Consider the following 17,300-nt stretch of genomic DNA (forward strand, 5'->3'; position numbering starts at 1 on the left):
CTCACTGTCTAGCCAAACCACCCCCTCTTGCCCTTTCAGCCGAACATGGAAAATTGAGATGCTGTGCTACATTTTTACTATTTATTCACAAGTATTCTTCTTACTCAGTAATTAGTATGCAGCTTTGCTTTTCATGAAATGCCTCTTTTAAAATATGTTATTGTAATGATTAGGACTATTACTGTAATGTACTGTCATCATTACTGTAATGGTTTTTTTTTTCTGCGGTACGTGGGCCTCTCACTGTTGTGGTCTCTCCCGTTGCGGAGCACAGGCTCCGGACGCGCAGGCTCAGTGGCCATGGCTCACGGGCCCAGCCACTCCGCGGCATGTGGGATGCTCCCGGACCGGGGCACGAACCCGTGTCCCCTGCATCGGCAGGCGGACTCGCAACCACTGAGCCACCAGGGAAGCCCATTACTGTAGTGATTAAGCTGATGAATTATTTGTAGCAATAAAATAGTCTTCAAGATTGGCATACTGTTACCTCTTGCATTTATTCTGCTTTCTAGTCATATTAAATAACTTCACATTTAAAATAAGTAATTGCTGCCCACCACAATAACACATGTTGCTTTCATTAGAGGCTGTAGCAAAAAGTGAATTCTGGAAACATGGGTGTGGACAGTAGCTACCCACTCTCCTGCTGAGAGCACTTACTGGCTGCTTCTTGAGAAGCAACACCTAACTAACTCAGTAGGGCAAGGCAGCAGATTTGAATAAGTCTGAGGACATATTTGAGAATGCAAAATTGCATTCTCCCAGTGCTGATGCAGAAAAGGACAAACTGCCTATAGTTACTCACCGCCCCCCCATATATTCCAATGAGAAATACAGAAAACAACTTGTAAAATTTCTTCACAATGCACACGTTGAGATGAATGAAACAGCTGGCAGTGGCATCTCGCCTCTGAGTTGGATTTATAAAAATATTAGTGAGCTCAATTTTCTGTATTTTCCTATTTCATTCGGGGAGTGATGAAGAGAGTCTTTTATCATTATAAAACTCCAGGCTTCGCTGTCATTTATCACAATGTCGTCCGGAATTCTGAAAATGTTCTGTCAGGGTTGATCTGGACATTTCAGGACTTGACATTTGATAGAAGTTGGGTAACCGAATATCGTAATGGTATCTTTTTCCTATATATACCCTGTCATTCAAGGCATAGAGTTTATCTGCAATGTCACTGCCAATTAAAACTGAAAACAGGCGGGAGATGTAACGATGCTGAGCCAAGAGCAAGTATAATTTCTTTCTCCTCCAGGACACGTATCGACAATCAGTTTCTGCTGTGAGGGTTACCTAAACAAACATAAGACCACACATAATCAGAGATTAGGAAGCAAGAAACATTCTGCCATGTGGGGTTTTTTTTGGCCCCAAATTTTAAATGAATTTCTCGTGCTGATTTTAACGTTAAAAAAGCCTACCAACCCACAATATATTGTTAAAATAGAAACTCCAGGGCTTCCCTGGTGGCGCAGTGGTTGAGAGTCCGCCTGCCGTTGCAGGGGACACGGGTTCGTGCCCTGGTCCGGGAAGATCCCACATGCCGCGGAGCGGCTGGGCCCGTGAGCCATGACCGCTGAGCCTGTGCATCCGGAGCCTGCGCTCCACAACGGGAGAGGCCACAACAGTGAGAGGCCCACGTACCGCAAAAAAAAAAAAAAAAAAAAAATAGAAACTACAAAATTTATTACTATATATGTAATTTATAACATGAATAATCACAATGTTGTGCCCATCTCCAGTTTATCTGTTTTCTAAGTTTGGGTATCTAGATTTTGCATTTCAGTGATGTGAGAGCTACTTGATATTAAAACATAATAAAGTTGGCTAATGTTAGAGAAATATTTCCAAGTCAATCCTGAAGACTGTAAGCATTTAACCCTAATGCAGTTTCTGCAGTACCAAATAGAATTAACCTATTCTGCATATGTATAGGAATTTGTATTACAAAGACACACACATGTATACACACACAGGTATGTTACATGTATTAACCAGAGGAAGTATACCATAATAGACAGAACCTACTGAAAGGATTATCTTTCAAAACTACCAGATATGGCAGCAGAGTAGTGACAGTAAGTTTAGCATTTTGTTGCTAGAAAACAACTGAAATTCATCAGTATTTTGAATTTTAAAAGTCACTTATTTTGTAATAAGGGCAGATTTTTTGTTCTTTTCTAAACTGTGACAGGTGGCAGTGTTTAGTTTAGAGTCAAATATCAATTAACTGTATTTTAATTCCCATATACTCAGTTAAGCAAAGAAAAATGTAAGAATATTTATCAGACTCCTTCCTGTCATATGTAATACCCAATCTTCTCCTTGTTGCTGGACCTATAAAGTGACATTAATCAGCAAGACTCAAGCGGAACTGGGAAGACATGCATGATACTAAGTACATTCCAAAGTTAAATATAAATTATTCCTATGTCATCTGCTGCTCTGTTTGCTTGTTTGCCTGTTTTTAAACAAACAGAAGAGGCAGTGTTCACAGTGTGGCTAGTTATTCCTTACCTGAAAAATGCCTTCCTCTGTGGGTTTCAGTGAGTCCCATTCAGGAGAATCCAGGAACTGGAAGGGGAAAATGTAATGCAGAAATTCGCCATCAACTGTCACTCTGATCCTACCCAAACACAAAGGACATCAGTTATGAGGGAAGGAGAAAGAGAGCACTAAGTTGGGGACGAGGATAGGGAACAGTATTTCCGATCTCTGATGGTTTTTTTGGCTTTTAAAATCTTTAAGGGCAAAATATTAAATTCATACATTACAATAAGTGACAAAAATCCCCTTTAAGATTTATGTACTGCTGTTCCTCCCATGGTTAGGATTCTGGAACAGTGGGTAAGATTCATCAGAAAATTCATCAAACTGTACATTGATGATATGTGCCCATTTATGTGTATATAATATATTTCAATTAAAAGTTTCAATGTACTCAGTCAGATTTTAAATTAAGTAGAAGAACACTGAAGAACATAAAGAAGTACCACTGGAAATACCTCTGTAAACGAAATATTTAACCTTTTAAAAAACATGAATAATCACATTAGTATTTCTTCCTCCAAACTTTCTGTTTTCAAATTTTATATATAGTGCACGTCCCCTTCTAGCAAGTGGGCAATTGCTAGAATTTACTGAAAAAAATGATCATTATAAAATTTAAGTGTTCTTTATTATTTAAAAGAATGCCCTATCAGAATCTGTTCAAAATACTTTGCATGCTAACATAAGTATTCTATTAATTTAAGCTGGCATCATCCTCTTGACTCTCATGATTAGCTTGGAAACAAGTAGCATATCCAGACAAACCAATTCATACATTTGATTTCTATGAAGAAATATTAAGACTCTAAATTATAACCTGCTTCAAGTAAATAATACCCTGTACTCTAAATGCCCATGTCCATGACTCATGTGTCAAGGGCTTTCTCATGCCTCAGCATGCTAAATGCTGCCCAGGACTATGCTGTGTTGAGATGGAAAATGCAGCAGAAAGAAACACAAGCTAGTAAGTAATAAAGAGGAAAGACATGCAAGCGTCAAGAGTACAAACCTTCCTGAAACAAGCAGGGAGAGTTTGTCAATGGAGGTTTTCCCCTGCATGGCATAACAGTGCTCCTTTTCCAAAGTAACCACTTCTGAGCTCATAGCAATAGTTCTGAAGTCAGGCAAAGAGGTCCCCAGAGGCTGGAAGAGGGAGCTGTACAACAGCTGAAATTCTCGCGCAAAGGTTATGCTGCGAACTTGATAGGCGATGTGAACAAACCGCATGAAGCAGATGACAAACAATATAAAATTCCAGGAAAATATGTCAGCTGCACAGACATCTACCCAAGCCCAGATAGCAGAACAGAGAAAACCCAACCCCAGCAAACTGAAGACGTAAAGGAGCCCGAAGAATCCACTGCCACCCATGAAACCTACTACAAATAAAATACTGGCAAGATGATAGATGGCTCCTTCCGCCTCTTGCTTCCAGCTGGTGCAGACTGGGTGCTCATCTATTAGGTTCTTCCATAAACTTGAATTTCTTTCCATGGCTGTACTACCGTCTGGTTCACTTCTCAGTTGATGTTAAATGATATCGAAGCAAGTAATTAAGTCCTTTGCTTTTCCATCATCAGAGTTTTGCTCAGTCTTCACAAAACCAGAGGAAGCCCAGACACTGGAGTTGGGGTGATTAAGGGTTTGGTGTGTATGAATCTTGAAAAACTAAGAATCCCATGCTAGCATCCTTAAGTTCATCTGGGCTCCTGATTTAGATCTAGCCCACAAATATTTTGTGGTTTCCTGTGTAAGAATAAAACAGAAAGGATTCTAATTAAACAAGGAGAATTGAGAAGTATGTTCAATGAGCCATCAGCATTACTTATTCAAGTTGACATCCTATTTTCTATGAAGTTAAAATGTTTTCAGCACAAAGACTGAAAGTGTTAAATTTCTAGGGTATAAAAATGCATATTTTAGAGTTAGGCTTATTAATAATTATAAATTATTTACAGAAATTTTAGTATTTGTTACAATTAACTAACTACATATTTTTCAAGAAAGCTAAGTGCTATAATCAGCTGGTCCCTTTAAGAGTAATTCAGTATACCTCAGAATCTCTTGGGACAGTGACTAAATATGCAGATTCATAGACTGTTTCTGGATATACTGAGTCAGAATCTCTGAGGGTGGAGCCTAAGTGTTGGTATTTTGAACAAGCTCCCCACATGATTTTGATGCATCAATCCATGACCTTCCATGGCCCACCCTTTTAGAGATACTGTTTGACAATATGTTATTCACTCTTTATAGATGAAGAATTCGAAGCTCAGAGAGGCCAAGTAATTTATCCAAGGCCACACAGTGGTTGGTGGCAGAGCAGAACTTCAGGACTTGAGCCTGCATGCCAGATCCAATCATGTGATCTCCCATGAGAGATATTTTAAATTAGGCACTGTGAGAAGCCCTAATAAATCAATAAACATAACAAGCACACAATTAGGAGTCAGATTTTAAGAGCACATAGTAGACTGTGAAAATGTTTAATTAATTAGATCTAAATTATTTGAGAAATAAAAATTCAGTTCTCCTTCACTGTATTAGAGGCTATTTCAGGTTAAAGGTTGCATCCATATAACTAAATAAATAATATTAAAATTCCTGCTACTTACACATTTATTTACCAGATGGTCAAAAATGTTAGCGACTTGTTCCTCTGCACATATATTCTCTACCCTTTCAGCCATATGGTAAAAATGCTAATATGTGATCTGACTCAGGAGAGATTTAACCATGATGACAGAGCTGTAGGGTATGTATCATTTATCACCAGGTTTCTTAACAATAAATGGTTTCAGTGTGAAGCATTCATTAGATTGACTTTTTTGAAATCAAAATAACATTCAAGAACCTTGAACTTGTGTGCTATATTTAGTGTTTTTATCTTGAGACGGATTTTTCCAGAACACCTGTTAATAAAATATCAGATATCATAGATCTTGTCTCATAGAAAAAAAGTTCACAAACAGAGGTGAAAATGACTTAGCTGAAGTGAAAAAAGGAATAGTGTTACTACCAACAGAACTAGAAGTGAAAATAAAGAAGCTGCTGCTGCTGAAGTTCCTGATTTTTCATCTTGGGCAGTGATTCTCTTCTCAGAAAGTAATGACATTAAGAATATCACCAGGGCTTCCCTGGTGGCGCAGTGGTTGGGAGTCCGCCTGCCGATGCAGGGGACACGGGTTCGTGCCCCAGTCCAGGAAGATCCCACATGCCGCGGAGCGGCTGGGCCCGTGAGCCATGGCCGCTGAGCCTGCGCATCTGGAGCCTGTGCTCCGCAACAGGAGAGGCCACAACAGTGAGAGGCCCATGTACCCCCCCCCAAAAAAAAAAAAGAATATCACCAGGTGAATCATGAAAAAAAGAAGCAACAACACAGACCTATAACTTCAAATACATTTCAAATACATTTTACACAGTCTGCATCCCTCTAATGATCACTCCACCCGTCTCTCTGTGAGAGATGAGATTCAAGGCAGACTGGCATCCTGAATATGTTTCATTTCTCCTCTTTAAACAAAACACAAAATTATATATTACTGCACATTCAAAACAAAGAAACGTTTTTTAAAAATACAATGAGTAGTGACAACTGTGAAATGCAGACTGCAAATGTCAGTCCCCCTGCTGTTTTACTTTTAAAACGTGGGTATTTTAAATTAATCAGTTCCTTAGGATACCAAGCACAGCCATGAAGCCAATATTAAAAAGCACCACCAGGAGAGCTCTGAACTGGGGTTTGAACTTCCTGAAAAATTTATAATCCTCAACAAATTGTTAAAATGATGCTAACAGGGAGAGGCCATGTAAAATGTTTGTGGCAATTCAGAGGGGAGCTTATGGGAATCTTGTCCCCTTAAACTCCTGACTTGGGGGATATACTGGGCCACCTACATTCCTGGAGTGTGACCCATTATGATTATATGAGGAACTGTGTTTCCGGCCCTTCCCAGTCGGCTTCTGTTTCAATAAGCTGCTACCAAGCCGTCTTCCTATCCTTGACACCATCTCACTCAACAGGGAGTGCTGACTTGCCCTGATTAAATTACTCCACACCCAGCCTTTCTCTGCTTGGTGTGTTTTTATTCAGTCACCAAAACAGATGTACTCTATTAGAAGAGGAAGAACTGACAGGGGCAGGTGATGAGCCTGAGTGTTCATCTGACATGTGCCAGCAGCGCTATATGAATGCTGCACATGATTCATCAACCAGCTGCCTGCTTTAAAGGCCTGTAGGCCTTAAGTCATGTTTTTGGGTAAATAACTGCTGAAATGCCAAAGGAGCACAATGGATTTCTTAAGCAATAAAGTGGGTCGTCCCTGCAAAAGAAGTTAACACATGGGGATACAAATGACGGAGACAAAATAAAGGGCAAATAAACAAAATATTTCCAAGTTTGCTCTTTAAATTGTAAGACCCTGAGTTCTAGGGAATAAGGAAACGTAAAGGCAGGGACAAAGACGCTCAGTGAAATGTAATCTAAACTGGGTGGCAAACGGATGAAGATCAGCTCAGAAATGGCAGTTATCGGTTCAGAACGTGGACATTTATTACCTCGCTGCATCACACTTACTGCTGTGAGGGAGGCAGTATCTAAGGCATCATGCTCAGCCTACAGATGAGCAAGGCGGGGCACCAGACAGGTTAAGTAACTTGCTTCAGGGAAAGGAGGCAGTAAGTCACAGGGTGGAAGTTCAAGTCCTCCTCCACTCAGCTTCATGCCCTCCCCAGCAGGCAATGTGTCTTTCAAGGTTGTGAATCTGATTTAATGTGTTGGGAGACCAGTGGGATATTCTGCCAGGACAGCTTGCCAGTAAAATAATAATCCTAACAGTGTATATTTGAGACCTGCTATATCTGCTTGTACTGCTCAATCCATAATGCTTAGAATACTGCCAGGGACACAGACATAGAAAGGCACTCATGAAGTAATCTGCTGTATTATTATTCAACATTGACTCACTTCCTCTTCTAGATTCCAGAATTCTTAAGGGGCAAAGACAAATGTTTTTGTACTTCTGACCCTTGGCACTCAGTGAATGTGGACTGAACACACTGGTATAGAGGTACAAGCCCACTCTGCCTTTTCCATCCCCACTCTCTATCCAGTTCAACAGATGTTCTAACATCTTCTGTCACCTAAAGGAACAGAAGTGGAGGAGACCTTGACTGAGGGCTCGGGACATCACTTATTTAAGATGTCTGGCACAACTCCAAATTCATAGGAGAATGCTTCTGTCCTCTTAGAACATTCAGTTCCTTAAGAGCAGCTGAATTCCTGGTCTGATTAAAACAACTCTGGCAGCATGTGGTATTGTGTTAGTTTGGGTTGCTAGGCAACGAAGAAGATCAAAATTCCATCAATATTCTACTCATTAATTGGAATCATATCCCAACTTTGGTGTGTGTTCCATATGGGAAATAATCATGAACTTAAAGCTAGTTTTTGCCCCCCAATATATATGATCATGCCCTAATCGCTGGAAGCTGTGAATGTAATCTTATTTGGAAAAAAGGTCTTTGTAGATATAACTAAGTTAAGGATCTCCAGATGAGAAGACCATCCTAGATTACTTGGATGGGCCAAATCCAATGGCAATTGTTCTTGTAAGAGACACACAGAGGATGCAGATAGAAGAGGAGGAAGCAATGTGACCACAGAGGCAGAGACTGGAGTGATGCAGCCATAAATCAAGGAATGCCGACAGCCACCAGACAATGGAAGAGGCAAGTAACAGACTCGCCCTTAGAGCTTCTGGAAGGAGTACACCTACCAACACCATGATTTCAGACTTCTGGCCTCCAGAACTATGAGAGAATAAATTTATGTTGTTTTGAAAAAAAAAAAAAAAAAAGCTAGTTTTCTCTGCTTATCTTTAAGGAGCTGCACTTATTCAGCAACTATGTGCCAGACATATTTGAAAAATTACCTCATTTAATCTTCACAACAGCCCCATGAGGAAAGTACTATTATCTCCATCTCACAGATGAGAAAACTCAGAGAAGTCAAGTAAACTGTTCAAGGTTACCACACTGCCCATATTGGAACTAAGATTCCATCCAGGTCTGCCTGACTCTGAAATTCACAGTTTAAACTGCATCATTCTGCTTTCACAGTACCAGGATTTAGAAAATGTAGGCTTTAGTTTCCTCCCTGCTACTTAGATGAACTCAGATGTATTTATTCATCAGTAAAGCAGAGGTAATATCACCTATTCTGTCCACTTTAAAGGGTGCTGGAAGATTCAGATGAGAAAATCTTCATTAAAAATTCTTAGCAAATTTTTAAATAGAAATGCCATTGCTGTATTTGTTGCTTGTATGTTATAGAGCTGAGCCATTTGGAGAATACAGTTTTCAAAAGTTTTCTTTCCCTCAGAGGATTACAGTTGAAGACGAACCATCCTTATACTGTAATTCTAAATTTACTCATTTCTGCAGGAGTGATCTCTATCATTCTTCCCTATCTTGTGTCCTGGCTGCCTACTGCTGGCAGGTATAGACCCAGAACCAACCCAACCTTAAGTCTTCACTTTCCAGTGGCCAAGAAGCCAGTCTCTGGAAGCCAACAACAATCCTGTTCCTTAGATTAGTGTTTAGTGCTTCCCAGCAGGTGTGTTCAGATCACTTCCATCAGAATCACCTGGCCACAGCCAACATCATCCTCAATGGTGAAAAACTGAAACCATTTCCACTAAGATCAGGAAAAAGACAAGGTTGCCCACTCTCACCACTATTATTCAACATAGTTTTGGAGGTTTTAGCCACAGCAATCAGAGAAGAAAAAGAAAGAAAAGGAATCCAAATTGGAAAAGAAGTAAAGCTATCACTGTTTGCAGATGACATGATACTATACATAGAGAATCCTAAAGATGCTACCAGAAAACTACTAGAGCTAATCAATGAATTTGGTAAAGTAGCAGGATACAAAATTAATGCACAGAAATCTCTGACATTCCTATGCACTAATAATGAAAAATCTGAAAGTGAAATTAAGAAAACACTCCCATTTACCACTACAACAAAAAGAATAAAATACCTAGGAATAAACCTACCTAAGGAGCCAAAGGACCTGTATGCAGAAAATTATAAGACACTGATGAAAGAAATCAAAGATGATACAAGTAGATGGAGAGATATACCATGTTCTTGGATTGGAAGACTCAACATTTTGAAAATGACTGTACTACCCAAAGCAGTCTACAGATTCAATGCAATCCCTATCAAACTACCACTGGCATTTTTAACAGAACTAGAACAAAAAATTTCACAATTTGTATGGAAACACAAAAGACCCCGAATAGCCAAAGCAATCTTGAGAAAGAAAAATGGAGCTGGAGGAATCAGGCTCCCGGACTTCAGACTATACTACAAAGCTACAGTAATCAAGACAGTATGGTACTGGCACAAAAACAGAAATATAGATCAATGGAACAGGATAGAAAGCCCAGAGATAAACCCACACACATATGGTCACCTTATCTTTGATGAAGGAGGCAAGAATATACAATGGAGAAAAGACAGCCTCTTCCATAAGTGGTGCTGGGAAAACTGGACAGCTACATGTAAAAGAATGAAATTAGAAAACTCCCTAACACTGTACACAAAAATAGACTCAAAATGGATTAAAGACCTAAATATAAGGCCAGACACTATCAAACTCTTAGAGGAAAACACAGGCAGAACACTCTATGACATAAATCACAGCAAGATCCTTTTTGACCCACCTCCTAGAGAAATGGAAATAAAAACAAAAATAAATAAATGGGACCTAATGAAACTTAAAAGCTTTTGCACGTCAAAGGAAACCATAAACAAGACAAGAAGACAACACTCAGAATGGAAGAAAATATTTGCAAATGAAGCAACTGACAAAGGATTAATCTCCAAAATTTACAAGCAGCTCATGCAGCTCAATATCAGAAAAACAAACAACCCAATTCAAAAATGGGCAAAAGACCTAAATAGACATTTCTTCAAAGAAGATATACTGATTGCCAACAAACACATGAAAGAATGCTCAACATCATTAATTATTAGAGAAATGCAAATCAAAACTACAATGCAATATCATCTCACACTGGTCAGAATGGCCATCATCAAAAAATCTACAAACAATAAATGCTGGAGAGGGTGTGGAGAAAAGGGAACCCTCATACACTGTTGGTGGGAATGTAAATTGACACAACCACTATGGAGAACAGTATGGAGGTTCCTTAAAAAACTAAAAATAGAACTACCATATGACCCAGCAATCCCACTACTGGGCATATACCCTGAGAAAACCATAATTCAAAAAGAGTCATGTACCACAATGTTCATTGCAGCTCTATTTACAATAGCCAGGACATGGAAGCTACCTAAGTGTCCATCGACAGATGAATGGATAAAGAAGATGTGGCACATATATACAATGGAATATTACTCAGCCATAAAAAGAAACGAAATTGAGTTATTTGTAGTGAGGTGGATGGACCTAGAGTCTGTCATACAGAGTGAAGTAAGTCAGAAAGAGAAAACCAAATACCGTATGCTAACACATATATATGGAATCTAAAAAAAAAAAAAAGGTCATGAAGAACCTAGGGGCAGGACAGGAATAAAGATGCAGACCCAGTAGAGAATGGACTTGAGGATATGGGGAAGGGGAAGGGTAAGCTGGGAAGAAGTGAGAGAGTGGCATGGACATATATACACTACCAAATGTAAAATAGATAGCTAGTGGGAAGCAGCTGCATAGCACAGGGAGATGAGCTCGGTGCTTTGTGACCACCTAGAGGGGTGGGATAGGGAGGGTGGGAGGGAGACGCAAGAGGGAAGAGATATGGGGATATATGTATATGTATAGCTGATTCACTTTGTTATAAAGCAGAAACTAACACACCATTGTAAAGCAATTATACTCCAATAAAAACGTTAAAAAAATAAAAAAATAAAAAAACTTTATAATCTTAAAAAAGAATCACCTCAGTGGCTTGTTAAAATGCTCCTTCCCTGGCCCCACCCCAGAACTACTGAGCCAGGAAGGGACCCAGATAGATGCATTTCTGATAGGCTCCCAGTTCATTCTTATGCATGCTAAAGTTTGAGAGCCATTATTTTATCTTGTTCCTGAAGGATCTCTGAATTATCCTTGCTTGCAGAGCCTCAGCTGTGTCCATTCCTGGCTGACCACTCGCTGTCCTCCCATGCTGATTACTCCATGTAATGTTCCCTGATCCCTAGTTGTCTGTCCACGGCTGTAGTGCTGGTGTCAGTGCACCATTCTGCTATCTAGTCTGTCCAGTTGGCATTACTACTTAAGAGAAGGGTCCTAGTCTTAGCTGTGCCCCTAAACAGCGTGTGATTTTAAGCTTCCCAGACCTGTTCCCTCATTGATAAAATGAAAGAGTTGGACAAATAATGTACGGTTCCTTTTAGCTCTAAAATAACACAACTCTCCATGATATGAAATAGAACATTATTCCTAGCATAGGTCAAACTGTAGAGCTGAGGGGCAGAACTGAACTATGACTGCAGATCTTAACACCAGGTTTATGACTGGGGCCCAACTCTAGAGATTGTTTAATTATTTAAGGACTGTGGTAGGGCCCAGCCACTGGAATTTTTTCAGAAATTTCCCAGTGATTTTGTTGTGCAACCAGGGTTACAAACTTTTAGGGGGATAGGGTTGAGAGACACCAGAACATTCTGTAGAGTAAAGGGTCTGGATTTTAATCTTTATTAGTATCTTTTTTTAATTTATTTTATTTATGGCTGCGTTGGGTCTTTATTGCTGCGCACAGGCTTTCTCTAGTTGCGGTGAGGGAGGGCCACTCTTCATTGCGGTGCACAGGCTTCTCATTGCAGTGGCTTCTTTTGTTGCGAAGCACGGGCTCTAGAGCGCAGGCTTAGTAGTTGTGGCTCACGGGCTTAGTTGCTCTGAGGCATGTGGGATCTTCCCAGACCAGGCCTTGAACCCGTGTCCCCTGCATTGGCAGGCAGATTTTTAACCACTGAGCCACCAGGGAAGCCCTAATGCTTATTTTTAAAGGGCTGGAAAGGCACATTTTCTCCTGTGTGTCTTCATTTCTACGCTTTGCTCAGGTCAGGAGGCATTTTTCTTCCTCACCACTCATCTCCAAGGGGGCTCAAGGTTTGTGGATATTCTGCAGAAGCCTTTCCTTAACATGGTGGCTGAAGTGCACCTTCTAGGTTCTGAGTTTTTATGGCCTTTATTATCGGTCTACATGGCTTTCACTATATATTATATTGCCCATTATATATATTTTCCTTTTTAAAGCATCATAATTTGCTTATTCTCTCAGTTGGGGTATATATTTAAGTATTTTTTTAAAGAAATGAATGTAGATAGTGTGCATTTTTTAAATATTGGCTTTATTAATTGGTCATTATATATGTATGTATGTGTGTGTGTGTGTCTGTGTGTGTGTGTGTGTGTATATATATATATATATAGCAATGATAACAGTGGTCAGGGAGAAAAGCAGTGTGTAGAATACAGTTTTGGAACAAGCAGGTTAATAAGCCAGGAAGTCCAAGTGAGATATGATCAATACCTGAATCAATGGCTTAGGTGTTGGACTAAAAAGAAAGGAAAGCATATATTAGACCATGAGGAAGAAATGAAAGGAAGATGTGTCTCTACTGAGACAGAGGAACAGAAAAGGGATGAAGATGCTTTCACCTTCCTTTCATCCCTTTCTTTCCCGAAGCTCGGAAAGAAATCAGAGGGACTCATTTTGAGTCATGTTTAACCTGATGCACTTGGTCTAGCAACAGAGTTCACAACAGAAGATAAGGGGCAGGATGGAGGGGTATGTAACAGTTGTCTTGTAATAACACAGCACAATCCTGAATAAGGACTGGAGCTGGCAAGATTATCTAGAAAGTGAGTACAAAGAGAAATGAGAGTTGAAGTTAAATGCCCATGATCAGAGGCCTTAGAATTCTAGGGGTGTGCTGGCTATTGCAGGAGCCATGAGCCACATGTGGCTGTTGAGGCCCTGAAATATGGCTAGTCTGAAGTAAGATGTGCTGTGCACAATGGATTGTGAAGACTTAGTACAAAGATAAGGAAGAAGTCGTGAATAATTTTTATATTGGTTACATGTTGAAATGATAATGTTTTGGAAATACTGGGTTAAATAAAACATGTTATTAAAGCTAAGTTCACCTAATTCCTCTTATTTTTTAATGTTGCTACTAGAAAAATTTAAATTACATATGTGGCTTGCGTTATATTTCTCTTGGACAGTGCTGGTCTCGAGCTTCTCAAGCAATAAGAGAGAGGAAATGAAAAGACTTGACATGATGCTGTGTAAACAGTGCATATGTATAGCATATAAATGTATAAATATGGAAGAATTATCTAAGATTAAGAGCAAAGAGTTGGTATAAATGTAAATGATATTGGCTACAATATTCATATACTACAGTCAGATGTTATCCAAGGCATAGATGTGTCACCATCTGGTTTCTGCCTAAAAAGATGGCCAACCCCACTACAGCTCTTGGCCTCTTTATCCTACCAAGGAAGGCACTACTTTTTCCTTTTCCCTTAGAAGAATTCCACTTTTCTAAGCAATTATATTACATGGTCTTGTTTTATCATTTCATCTTCTGATGATACCTCATGGTATACACTGGAAATCTCAGACAGACAATCTTATAAATTTTATGCTGGAGATTGGATTGTGGCCTTCTGGATTCCAGAAGGTCCACACCAGCCTTTGTTTGCACATAATACCTAAGTCTCTTCATGTACCACTAGGCTTCTAGGCTGGAGTATGCCTTTTTTTTTTTTTTTTTTTTTTTGTGGTACGTGGGCCTCTCACTGTTGTGGCTTCTCCCGTTGCAGCGCACAGGCTCCAGACGCGCAGGCCCAGCGGCCATGGCTCACGGGCCCAGCCGCTCCACGGCATGTGGGATCTTCCTGGACCGGGGCACGAACCCGTGTCCCCTGCATCGGCAGGCGGACTCTCAACCACTGTGCCACCAGGGAAGCCCACACTAAACTTATTGTGGTCATCATTTCATGATGTATGTAAGTCAGATCATTATGCTGCACATCTTAAAATTATATAGTGCTGTATGTCAATTATATCTCAATAAAACTGGAAGGAAAAAAAGAAATTACAGGCACTTCCCTGGTGCAACAGTGGTTAAGAATCCGCCTGCCAATGCAGGGGACACGGGTTCAATCCCTGGTCTGGGAAGATCCCACATGCCGCAGAGCAACTAAGCCCATGCACCACAACTACTGAGCCTGCGCGCCACAACTAGAGAAAGCCCTCACACAGCAACGAAGACCCAACACAGACAAAAAAAGAGAAAAAAAAGAAATTACAATTTTTGGAGCAACAGAAGGATAGGTTGAGTCCTATGTTGAATCACGCAGTGCCCTATAACTCTGAATTTGAAGACACAGCAGTAAACCTCTCCTTCTCAAGCTCATCATTTGATTGCTTTAAACGAACAGCCCCCGTACTCTGCTTCAAGTTCTTCTGACTTCTTCATGTCCTGGAAATGGTTAAAGGCACAAGCAGGAAGCCATTCACTTTCGATCACCTGCTATCATGTCAAGCAGTAAGTTCACCTAAGATTCCTGATGAAAGATGCAAGAGAAGCTGGAATCATGGATGCACTAACAGTCTTTTCTTGATATGAGTCCAAGACACCTTTACTTACCTCTCCTCCAAGTTTCCTATATGCAGCAAATGAACTCACTTTTTCTATGTTTATTTACTTCAGGTTCTCATTTTCCTTCCTGGAAAACACACCTATTAAGTTCATGTGTGCTAGCTAATTGGCTATAATCTTTCATTTGTCATTTTTTTGGGCTTAATGAGCAAGTGGATCACACACCAGGGTCAACGATGTTTGAAACCACCAAACCAGCCACTACTGGTGCTAACAGGAGCACTTCTGCAGGGAATGACCATTTCAAGTGTTCGTATATAGACAGGAGCTTTCTCTCTGACTGTGAGAAAGATTGTTCACTGGTCCTCCATCCATGTACTCAATAATCTTTCCATTTCTTTGATTTCTTTCAGCCTCGTTGTTATTGACTTTGTAGTACTTGAGCTTATTCCAGCCATAGATGTTTCTTTTTTGTGCATTTCCTGTCATGATCTGCAATGTGGATTATTCCCTTATTCCTGCTGCTCAGGAAATACTACATATTCTCTTGATTCTTTCAAAATATTTGATTATCTCAAGCTTCTCTTCAATACTGAAGCTTTCCTTTTGCATGCACTATTTGCCTTTTTTGAATCAAGGTGCTTAAACATTCTTGGGATGTTGAATGAGTGTGTTTTTATGTAGAAAAATTCCTAAGTGCAGAATAGCAAAACACAATCTTGCAGGATACCACATGGTGAACCAAGGTAGCTGGTAGACGTTGAGGTCTCTGTGTGTTTGCATTTTGTGTATTCCTACAGGGCTCCGTTAGCTGGTTGCAGTTTACTGTGCTCACCGGGTGTTTCTGGCTGAGTAAATCATATATAAGCAAGTGCAGAATTTGTGTTATGCTCAAATTGTTCCCTAATATTTCAATTGCATTGGAATGACGCTGGTTTTCAAAACAAGCATTATAGCATAATTGACTGCATCATCAACTTTCAAATGGCCAGGAAAATATTACTAATTAACATACGCAGTAATTCAATAAATCCCTGCCCTCATGAGGCTTGCATTTTAGTGAAATTCAAATGTTGACATAATTAAAACCCAACTTCAAATTATGAGATCTAAAATAATCTAAAAATATATCTTATATGCAAAAAACTTAAGCTACTTAAAACTCATTTAAAGTCAGTTGTTGCATATTGAATTTTAAAATAAATGCTACATTTTAAAAGACAGTCTAAGGTCTTGAAGATCAAAATGCAAACAAACTTGTTTTTTAGAACTTCCATCAAAGACCAAAAGCAAAGAGACAAATAAACCCCCAAACATTATATGTGTCATTGGAGTACCACATTACACAGTAATGTGTCTGTATCCTTCTAGTTGTATAAATGCAAAGAAAGACATATGGAATGATCTTCACTTAATCTTAAGGGTGGTTATCCTTGTATGGTGGGACACTACTTTTTTCTTTGCACATATCTGTATTATTTGCTTACTTTATTATTTATTTCTTTATTTGGCTGCGTTGGGTCTTCATTGCTGCGTGAGGGCTTTCTCTAGTTGTGGCGAGCAGCGGGGCCTCTCTTCCTTGCAGTGCATGGGCTTCTCATTGCGGTGGCTTCTCTCGTTGCAGAGCACGGGCTCTAGGTGTGCGGGCTTCAGTAGTTGTGGCACGTGGTCCATAGAGTGCACGGGCTTCAGTAGTTGTGGCACGCAGGCTCTAGGGCACAGGGCTTCAGTAGTTGTAGCACGTGGGCTCAGTAGTTGTGGCTTGTGGGCTCTAGAGTGCAGGCTCAGTAGTTGTGGTGCATGGGCTTAGTTGCTCCGTAGCATGTGGGATCTTCCTGGACCAGGGATCAGACCCATGTCCCCTGCACTGGCAGGTGGATTCTTAACCACTGCACCACCAGAGAAGTCCCTGCTTCCTTTATAATAATCTTACAAAACCAAAAGGTGGTTTTATATTAATTTGAGAATTTTTAAATACAAAAATTTCAGAGAATAAAAATCCATGAATCCAACAACCATAATTAACAAATATCAACATTGTGATATTTTTGGATCCTTTTAAAATAAAAAAATTTTCACAAAAAATTGAAGATC

General features: G+C 39.8%; 1 protein-coding gene across 1 annotated transcript; it reads right to left on the reverse strand.

Annotated features, from left to right (window-relative positions):
• Positions 1–472: 472 nt before the first annotated feature.
• POPDC3 (popeye domain cAMP effector 3) lies at positions 473–4,252 on the reverse strand. The gene is made up of 3 exons (XM_079716781.1): positions 3,570–4,252; positions 2,528–2,636; positions 473–1,303 (listed from the first exon to the last, which is right to left on the reverse strand). Exons 1-3 carry the CDS (start codon positions 4,052–4,054, stop codon positions 1,022–1,024), a joined length of 876 nt encoding a protein of 291 aa, XP_079572907.1. The 5' UTR covers positions 4,055–4,252; the 3' UTR covers positions 473–1,021.
• Positions 4,253–17,300: the final 13,048 nt, after the last annotated feature.

Source organism: Hyperoodon ampullatus, assembly GCF_949752795.1.
Source record: "Hyperoodon ampullatus genome assembly, chromosome: 12".
In the NCBI taxonomy this organism is placed as follows: Eukaryota; Metazoa; Chordata; class Mammalia; order Artiodactyla; family Ziphiidae; genus Hyperoodon; species Hyperoodon ampullatus.